Source organism: Cyprinodon variegatus, unplaced genomic scaffold (assembly GCF_000732505.1).
Source record: "Cyprinodon variegatus isolate N-32 unplaced genomic scaffold, C_variegatus-1.0 Scaffold505, whole genome shotgun sequence".
In the NCBI taxonomy this organism is placed as follows: domain Eukaryota; kingdom Metazoa; phylum Chordata; class Actinopteri; order Cyprinodontiformes; family Cyprinodontidae; genus Cyprinodon; species Cyprinodon variegatus.
The window spans coordinates 297,484-307,620 of NW_015150958.1; the positions used below are offsets into that span (position 1 = coordinate 297,484).

At 38.0% G+C, this 10,137-nt stretch overlaps 1 protein-coding gene across 1 annotated transcript in view; it reads left to right on the forward strand.

Annotated features, from left to right (window-relative positions):
- Positions 1–1,274: 1,274 nt before the first annotated feature.
- LOC107094755 (inter-alpha-trypsin inhibitor heavy chain H3-like) overlaps positions 1,275–10,137 on the forward strand; it is a 28,460-nt gene continuing 19,597 nt past the window's right edge. The window contains exons 1-10 of the mRNA XM_015390566.1: positions 1,275–1,404; positions 5,056–5,216; positions 6,330–6,434; positions 6,693–6,855; positions 6,937–7,047; positions 7,443–7,571; positions 7,698–7,817; positions 7,937–8,105; positions 8,180–8,290; positions 8,956–9,137. Of these exons, the coding sequence (XP_015246052.1) occupies positions 1,336–1,404; positions 5,056–5,216; positions 6,330–6,434; positions 6,693–6,855; positions 6,937–7,047; positions 7,443–7,571; positions 7,698–7,817; positions 7,937–8,105; positions 8,180–8,290; positions 8,956–9,137 (1,320 nt within the window). The 5' untranslated portion in view covers positions 1,275–1,335. The remainder of the gene's footprint in view (positions 1,405–5,055; positions 5,217–6,329; positions 6,435–6,692; positions 6,856–6,936; positions 7,048–7,442; positions 7,572–7,697; positions 7,818–7,936; positions 8,106–8,179; positions 8,291–8,955; positions 9,138–10,137) is intronic.

The following is a 10,137-nucleotide window of genomic DNA, read 5'->3' on the forward strand; positions in this document are numbered from 1 at the left end:
GGAGAGGTAGAACAGGCAGAAGCTCCAGGTGATGTGAGTAATTGTGGTCGAGGTGGAGGAGGCTTACCAAAAAGCTGAGCAAAAGCAGCCTGATCATTCCACTCCACCTTTTTAGGTAGGGCATAAAAAAGGTGAAATTAAAAGTCTAAAAACCTAACCTTAAATTAAATTGCAGAAAAAAAGCTAAATTAATTAAAGAAAAGTATGTTGAGAAAAAAAGCAAAGGTATGTTGATGAGAAAAGAATGTGGTAAAGATGAACAACTTTATTCTTTATTCATTTTGAAACATTTGAAAAATCTTCCTTAAACTAACCATTGTTTCTTTACTCTTATTTCATATATTAATTTATCCTATTTATGTGATTGTTCTACCCCTTTTGGGAGCTTTATTTTTCAGTTATCAGTTGTTCTGTTTTTGATCTTTGGTTTATTTTCCATTATATTCAAGCAGTCTTTAGTTACTCTCTGTTGTGCTTGATACTTGTACTCCACCTCTGCAGTCGCTCAGTGCTAGTTCCTTGTCATTGAGTTTGTAGTTCCTTCCTCGTCCCTGGCTTCCCACATGAGTTGCCGATGCTTTCTCTTTTTTTGGTACTTAGTATTATGTATTTTTGGATGTAAGCCTAAGTTTTCATTAAATCTACAAGATTCACTTCTGTCTCCTGGTCTCTGCCACCTTCTATTATAAAATTGTACTGATAGCACTGTAAGATAAAATAATGCATGTATTCCTGGATGAGGACTTAAATTCACAGTCTAAAATTTTATTACATTGTTGGGCGTGGAGGTAGAGCACATGACCCATATACCACCTGGCGCGGGATCAAGTCCTGGCCCTACTGATCTTTGCTTAATGTCTCCCAATGCTCTTGTAACTCACTTAATTTGTGCATGCTTTCAAAAATAAAGGCACTAGAGCCTAAAAAAATATCTTGAAAGAAGATTTTTTTTAACAAATTGTTGTTTAACTGATAATGAATCTGACTCATATAAGTACACTATCTCTGTACTACTGATTTCTCTTTAATGTTTAAACATGTTCCTGGGTCTGCATGAAAGGGTTTGCTGTCAAAGTCCTGAAAAAGTACACAAGCTGGACATTCAGTGTAAATAGTAAAGGTTAAAAAAACAACTCAGCCTGGGGCAGTTTGTGTGGGTTCGTGATGACTGGAAGGGGTGGAGTTTCTGTCATAAATGTTTTTCTAATGAAAATAGGAGATCTGGAGGTGGAGACTAATAGTAACAACAATGAATTCATATTAGTAGCAGCAAAAGTTGACTTTGGTGGAATCAGACATTTCTGCTGCCTTTTCTTGAATCTGTCAGGAGGTATAATGAGGAGAAAAGGAGAACTCTACCTCTTATGTATTTTCCTGGTTGTGGCTGCTGCTCTACCAGACAAGGTAAAGTCTGATGCAAAAATAACTTTATTGTATTTCTGAAATTTCATAAATAGCTTATGCTTCTATTTTCTCCGACTTCCATTCCTTCAGAATGTTTAAAGTTGTGTATTTGTCATTTTCTTGGGTACCCTTTTTTGTACCAAGAATATACTTGGAAATATGCAGTCACTATTCCTGTTTTTGGTACCCCAATTACACTTAATATTATGGGCTTTTTGATAATCACTGATGGGAATATTTATTTCTTATATTATGTGTAAATGGTGGTGACAGTGATTTTTGTTTTTGTTTTTTAAGCATATGCACTGATCGGTCGATGGCACTTTTTTAATTTTCGTTGTTCTTGTGACAATGACAATAAAGATAAATTGAATTGAATAAGATGGAGAAATAGAGCATCACTCATATTGTGTTCCAGTTACCTTTTTATGTAAACTTTGCATACAAATCAGTTGCCACAAATTCTTAAAAACAGTTTTTGGCACCAGTGACCTTCATTTGACTTTCAGCTGACAGAAAAAGGGGATTGAGTCAGAGGGAAAGGACAGGTTGGAGAGATCCTAAAAGCATAACTGCATCGAGGACTGATGCCTCTGTACAGTATGTGAGTTTGAAGCTCTCCTGCACTACTGACCCCAATAGGCACCTCCGTCCTCCAAAAACCAATCCGGGAGGGGGGCCTCGTAAGCTGCACCACCTAGGGCCAGGGACAGGTGGCAGGGCCCGTGAGCCAACCACTTACCAGGACCAACACACCCCCCCTCTCCGCCAACAAACCCAAAAAATCAAAATATAAAATCTAACCTCCTTGGATAACCATCCTGCCTGTACCATGCTCCCCGGATGGAACCCACACCAGGAGAAGAAATAGACTGGAACCAAGATAGCAAGCCAGACATGGAGCCCTCGAAACATCCACATCTCCACAACCCCTCTCCCCATCTGAGCATGTAATCTCACCCCAAAACTACCATTCAAACCGCTCACAACACACATACGACAAAGAAACCCAGGCTGGGTTTGTCCCAACTCCCCCTTCCTCCCCTCCCCCCCACTAGCAGAGTGCAAACCCCTTGAAGGGGAAAGCATCAGTCATTGGATGGTAATTTTCATTTCCCCCTACAAGCTCAAGAGGCCCAGGATCCCCCAGTGCATCAGAGGCCCTGGTAGGGTCAGAGCTAGGCACGCACCTGCCCAAAACCCATGCAGTACCCCCCACAGAACCTGATCCCCCAACGCCTCACCAGGACACCCACCCAAGGGGGACACACCATAGGAACCCCAAATCCCTGGACATACCCCAGGCCCACCCAGCGAAGCAAAGCTAACAGGCCAGTAACCCACATCTGTCAGCACAGTATCCCCCAAGAGCCCCGTGTGCAGCCAGTACAGACCTCCCAAGTACCACCACCCCTGGCCCAAGTGGGGTCACAGACCACGGGCCCAGACCCACCAGGCACCCCACTCAGAGCCCCCCACCCCCTCTAATTCAATTCAATTAAGTTTATTTATATAGCGCCAATTCACAACACAAGTCATCTCAAGGCACTTTACAGTACAACCAGATCAGTCAAATTGATTGAAAGTTTTCTATCTAAGGAAAACCAGATGATTGCATTGACTCATTGACTCAAATGCAATCCCTCACACTAAGCATGCTTGTAGCGACAGTGGAGAGGAAAAACTCCCTTTTAACAGGAAGAAACCTCCAGCAGAATCAAGCTCAGTGTGATTCTGCCGAGGCCAACTGGGGTTCAAGGTGACAGAAGCAGAGACAAAAAAAGCAGCTGTAAAAGGTGTCCCCACCCAGGAAACATACAGCCAGGCAGACAAGCTCTGAGCTAGCTCCCATGTCACAGGATGAAGAGGGCACATCCAGCCAGTCACGGACAGAGAAACAGGACTACACTGGAAAACAGGCCGATCTCCAGCATCTATAATCAAGGGTGTTAATGGAAGCAGCACAGCTGATATTTCTCTCCAAAGTGGTGTCACAGCCAAACAGGAACAGAAGAGGCAAAGCTACCATGAGAAAATGCAGAGAGAGCATAACGTTAGAGATTGAACTAACAGATTCTGCAGAAAAGGAGAATAGAGAGAGAATGAAGCAGAATGAGGAAATGGGGGTCCCTATGTCCTCCAGAAGTCTAAACCTATACCAGCATAACTATAGAGATAGCTCAGGATAACCTGAGCCTCTTTAACTATAAGCTTTATCAAAAAGGAAAGTTTTAAGCCTAGTCTTAAAAGTAGTAGTAGTTCCTGTGGAACCAACTACCAAAACTGGTAGTTGGTTCCACAGGAGAAGAGCCTGATAACTAAAAGATCTGCCTCCCATTCTATTTTTAGAAATTCTAGGAACCACTAGTAAACCTGCAGATTGATAGCAAAGTGCTCTGTTAGGAACATAAGGAACAATCATATCTCTGATATAAGATGGAGCTTGGCCATTTAAGGCTTTATATGTGAGAAGGAGGATTTTAAATTCTATTCTGGTTTTAACAGGAGAACAGGAGATTTGAAGAGAAGCCAGGATAGGAGAGATATGATCTCTCTTTTCAATTTTCATCAGAACTCTGGCTGCAGCATTTTGGATCAGTTGAAGGCTTTTAACAGGAACAGACGAACATCTAATTGATGGAGCCGATCAAAGGAGCCCAGAGAGATTGATCTGATGCAGTTGCAGATGCTGTCTCAAGAGTAATATGATCCAACAAAAGATCTCTATACTGATTGATACTGAGATTTTTTTTCGCTTTTCCAATTCACAAGAATAGTTTTCTTTGCGATACACAGGGCAGTGAAAACCATGCAATTTTTTTTTTTTTGAAGAGCTCTCCTCATAGTTATCAAGCAAACAAACTGATGTGGAAGGTGAGATTTTACAAGCTCCTTACATATCTGAACCCAGAACCTCTGAACAGGTGTACATAGCCATAACGCATGAATGTAATTGTCAGGATAGTGGCCTGTCAATGACTTTCCAAACAGGTGTGGGTGTATGTGTGTGGCGGTCAGAGCACACATTAGCTCAATGTCATGACCCCCTTTTTATCTTTATTTCATGTTAGCCTGCTTTTAATTTTCTTTTATTGTATTATCTAATTCATGTACAGCACTTTGAAATGCCTATGTAATAAAATGTGCTATACAAATATACTTGCCTTACTTTTCCTAAAATAAAGTGAAAAGGTTATCATATCTGCTGATACAAATATATATGTATTGGCAATGTTATTGGGATTTTTTTTTTTAGTTTCAGATTAAAATATAAGATAAAGGGAACATTACAAATTATTTTACGTTATCATAGTAAAAAAGATGATAGAGATTATAAGTAAATCTAAATCATTAACAAGTAAATACCTGAGCCTTACAAGTGGACATTATTTAAAGCACTAAAAGAGATTTTTTTAATAACTGTAGTTATTTTTTTTATTTTTTATTTTTTTACAATTAAGGGTATTATTTTAGTATTTATTTACATTTATTATAAGTATTGGACAAAGAATAATCAAAGCAGGTATATTTGCAACAACATCAATAAATGCTCCCTCTACAAAAATTTTATTTTCTAAGTTTGGATTTTCTTTTTGTCATGAATATCTATCTCAGATCTCATATATAATCTTGATTTCTCTGTTTAAACAGGATGACTGGGACATTTACAGCTTTCACATCAACTCTACCGTGACCAGTCGATTTGCCACCACCGTCATCACAAGTCGTGTGGCCAATCGAAAGGATGAATCAAAGGAAATTGAATTTCATGTCCAGATTCCCAAGAATGCCTTCATCAGTAAATTCAGAATGTATGTAACACACATTAATATAAAATGTTTGGTATTGAAAATAAACTATTTAACATGTTTTTCTATCCTCCTACTAATGACATACTGTAAATTTAAACTTTAAGTTCTTAAATTTCTAATTTAAAATGTTTGACATGATGCTTTAAACATATAATTATAAACCCATATGAAATCAGGTGCTTTTCTTCATTTTATAAATAGGTTTTGTTATTTTTTTTAACTTTATATTTTATATAATGTCCTAGAGACATATTTTAGAATTTGATTAATTCATCCATCTGTTTTTTTTTTTTTTTTTTTTACAATGCTCATTGACCATGCTTTGTTAAACCATCTAGCTAACATATTTGTTTCTTTTGAAAAATAGGTACAGCTTGGTCAGTAACAGAATAATAAACTATTCACTGCATATAACCTGTGCTACATAGACTACATGAGGATAAACATGTCTTATCCTGCCACACTCTACAAAAATACTTTGTCTTTATTTTCTTTTCTGTGTACCTGTTTCTTTCTTATCATTAGTACGACAAATAAAAATGGTTAGAAGCTGTATGTTTCTCACAATCTATATGTAATGTCTTATCCAATATTATTCAAATTATATAAGAAGGAAATTAAAATATAATTTTAGCTCCATGTGAATTCCTCAAATTTTAGCTCCAACCTCCCTAGTCCCTACTATCTCTTCATTTTTCAATCGGTCAACCTTAATAACACTATGCAGAGTAGGAGAGGAGTTTCAGACTGCTGTGCTGAATATGGACAACCCTCAATGTCATAATGGGTGAAGCCCTCTGTTATAAAAACATGAAACCATATAAAGGTGTGTGCATTGGTACGAGTCACACAGAGTACAACTTAAAATAATACAGAAAACATATTGTTCCCACTAGTGGTTAAAAAGGGGAGGAGGTTCCTATGCGAACTAAATGGTCACTGAAACTTGCTGGTCCTAGTTCCTTCCTTACTGCCAACCCTATTTGGAGAGCACTATTTAAACCATTGGCACATTTCCGCTGTGGCTTTAGTGTCCTTACTAATTTGAGGTATTCAGACTGAGCCTTAGACTTCATCGTACTTGAATAATAAATTTATTTTTTAACTTTGCAGGTTTATTGATGGTCAGGTGTATGATGGAATTGTGAAAACTAAGGAGCAGGCTCAGCAGCAGTACACTGATGCTGTGTCCCGTGGCCAAAGTGCTGGGATTGTCAGGTATATAAACTGATGGATTTCATTTCAGTTATTTGTAGAGGAGTGTTCTTTTTAGATCTTACTTTGTCTATTGCTATATGTCCTTAGACTTAGACAACTTTTATTGTAATTTTGTATACATAGAGTGTATACAAACGATATTTCGTTTTGTACAGCTCTCATAACATTTAATTTTTTTTTTATGTCCATGCTTAAAACATTTTACTGTATCACTGTAAATTGGCATATTTCATGCAAACACTACAATTTGCTTTGCAGCTCTGTAGGGAGAACGATGGAGGAATTTAAAACTTCAGTAAATGTGGCAGCCCACAAAAAGGTGACCTTTGAGCTCACCTATGAGGAACTGCTGAAACGCACACATGGCATATATGAGATGCAGGTCCATGCTCGACCTATGAAGCCTGTCAAAGACTTCAAGGTACATAACTATTGAGAAAACTTATTTGTTACTGTAGAAGAAGCTTCAGTTATAAATGTAATGTCTTTTCTTGTTGATAAGCTTGACGTTTACATCTATGAGAAAGCTGGAATCAGTTTCGTTGATGTGAAAGGAGGACTGAGCACCAAAGCCCTGGCTAATGCCATCACCAAAACACAGACAGATGAACAGGTACAACCTATTCTTGTACTATAACATCTTCAGTTTATTATCTTTACCCAAATGAATAACCCTGCAACGCTGAAAATAACAGACGAAAAAAATTAACAAAACCTAAACAGAAAGATGGAAATTGGTCAGAAGGCTGACAACAGCCCAATTGCAACTCTGATGGATGCACAGGAAAATGTGGTTATAAAATGTGGTTGTTATTGGTTATGTTCTACATGGAACATAACATTTAAAGTATAGGAAAAGGCTTTTACATGAATCATTATGTCCTTATTTTTTTCACATCATCTGACATTTTACCACTAATGTTTAGACTAGACAAATCCAATGTATTTGAGCCACTAATAAAAGAAGTAGAAAAATGGATTACATTAACTAAGTTATTTGGTTTGTAGGCTTGGGTGCATTTTTATCCAACTGAAGACCAACAAAAATCCTGTGAATATTGTGGTGAGGATGGTATGAATGGAGATCTGGTCATTGTTTATGATGTTAAACGAGACACAGGACTTGGAGATATCAAGGTAAAATAATCCAAATTTAGAGCTTTCAATAGTATTGTGCTATGAGATAATAATTTTTTCACAATCATACAAATCCTTGTTAATGATCTTTTTTAACAAGTGCTGTTTAATTCTACTTTATTCTAGTTGACTTCGGATGGTTACTTTGTCCATCACTTTGCTCCAACTAATCTTACCAGAATACCAAAGAACGTTGTATTTGTTATTGATCAAAGTGGCTCAATGAACGGCAAGAAGATGGAACAGGTAGAGTAATTCTAAGTAACGTTCTTTGTATTCATGCTTCAGGTGATCAATTCAAGAAAAAATAAAACATAAACTCTTATATGTTATTGCTTAATTTCTATCAATTTCTTCCTGTGCAGACCCGAACAGCTTTACTGCATATTTTGAATGACCTGGCAGAAAATGACTTCTTTGGTCTTATCACTTTTGACAGTGAAATATTTCACTGGAAACGAGAACTTGTTCAAGCCACAAGTGAAAATCTGCACTTAGCCAAAGAATTTGCACGTAATATTGTAGATAGAGGAGGTAAGAGGACTCTCTGAAATGTAATCTTAACATCTATCAGAAGGATTGTAGTGTAACAGCTATTCTTTTTTTAGCTACCGACATTAACGGAGCAATTTTGGAAGGAGCTCGCATGCTCAATGCACACCCCAGAGAAGGTTCAGCCTCCATTCTTATTCTACTCACAGATGGAGACCCAACCTCAGGTTAAAGAACACACAAACGCACAGAGCCGTAAAATAGATCATTCCAGAAAAGGAAATGAATGGTGCTATATTTGATTTTTGATATACTTACTATGTTTGATAGTAAGTTGTGTAATTACATAATAACATACTCGCCCTTGATCTTAGGTATCCTGTGATTTAATTAATTTCCCTTTGTGATTAATAAAGTATGTTTGAATTGCACTTGCATTGAATTTTGAAACTCTTAGAAAGTTACAGTACAGAGTTAGCAAATTCAGTGGTGTTTTCTTGTTTTCATAAACTTTAATTAAGTGCGTCCTTAATTCTTAGTTCTGTCATGACTAATCAAAGTCAACACATTAACTGATGTGGTGTTGATCTTTTTGAATGTGTTCAATGTGTGTGCTTCCACCCATCCACATTTATTAATTTATTCCCCTACATCTGAGCAGTTATTTTGTGCTCTGTTGCAGTATTAACTGTTATTTTACAATTTGTCATAGTGAATTACTAGAGTATATGGCCCATGCTAATCACTCCAGCATAAAATGCTTTGGGAAAAAAAAAGTGAAAAATGCCATATTCTTTTTAAAAATGCTGTTCTTGAACTATGTATTTTACATTACTCCTCTTGTTTGGTTGTGATCTAATAACAAAAATACCCATGTACTGTGTTGTTTCAGGTGTGACAAATCCTCAACGTATACAATCCAATGTAAAGCAAGCAATTGCAGGGAAGTTTCCTCTCTATTGTCTTGGTTTTGGGTTTGATGTCAACTTTGAATTCTTGGAGAAAATGTCACTCCAGAACAGCGGTCTGGCAAGAAGGATTTACCAAGACTCTGATGCTGATTTACAGCTGAAGGTATTTTCCTCAAAGTTTGCATACTTGGCTTACAGTGTCTTGCAAAGCAATTTGAAGCCTGTTGATATTTTGTGAAGAAACAACCATAACATCAAGATATTGGGATTTTATTTGACAATGGAGCACAAAGTGATCCATAAAGAGTGATGATAAATTGCTAAAGCTAAAAGTACTCAAATCAATTCAGTTTATTTATACAGCATCATTTCATAATACGTCACTCTTAAGGAAATTAAACCAGATCGTAACAGTCAGATTGGTTCAAGGCTTTCGATCTTAGGAAAACCAGCTGATTGCATGGGCCATGCATGTAGCGACAGTAGAGAAGAAAACTTCCTTTAACAGGAAGAAACCTCAAGTAGAACCAGACTCAGTGTGAACGCCATCTGCCGAGGCCGAATGGGGTTCATGAAGACAGAGGCAGACATACAGAAAGAAGAAGAGATAGAAAGGGCAACTGTCAACCAGCTCCAGAACCAGAATCAGAATCAAGTTATTTGCCAAGTAGGTTTGCACTTACAAGGAATTTGACTTGGTGTTGTTGGTGCAGACAAAAAACAAAATAAGATAGAATATAGAAGCTATATACAAACAGTAGACTGTGCGTTAATGTAACACAGAAATCCTGAATGGGGGAGAGAAACATTGTCCAGTGTCACGGGCGGCTCTTGGCCTTGTTGATAAGGCCGGTTGCAGATGGGAAAAAACTGTTTTTGTGACGGGAGGTTCTGGTCCTGATGGACCGCAGCCTCCTGTCAGAGGGAAGTGTCTGAAATAGTCTGTGACTGGGGTGCGAAGGATCGGGCTCAATCTTCCCTGCACGTCTCAGAGTCCTGGAGGCGTGCAGCTCCTGGAGAGATGGGAGGTCGCAGCCAATCACCTTCTCTGCAGACCGGATGACACGCTGCAGTCTGCTCTTGTCCTTAGCGGTGGCACCAGCGTACGAGATGGTGATGGAGGAAGTGAGGATGGACTTAATGATGGAGGAGTTTGAACGAAT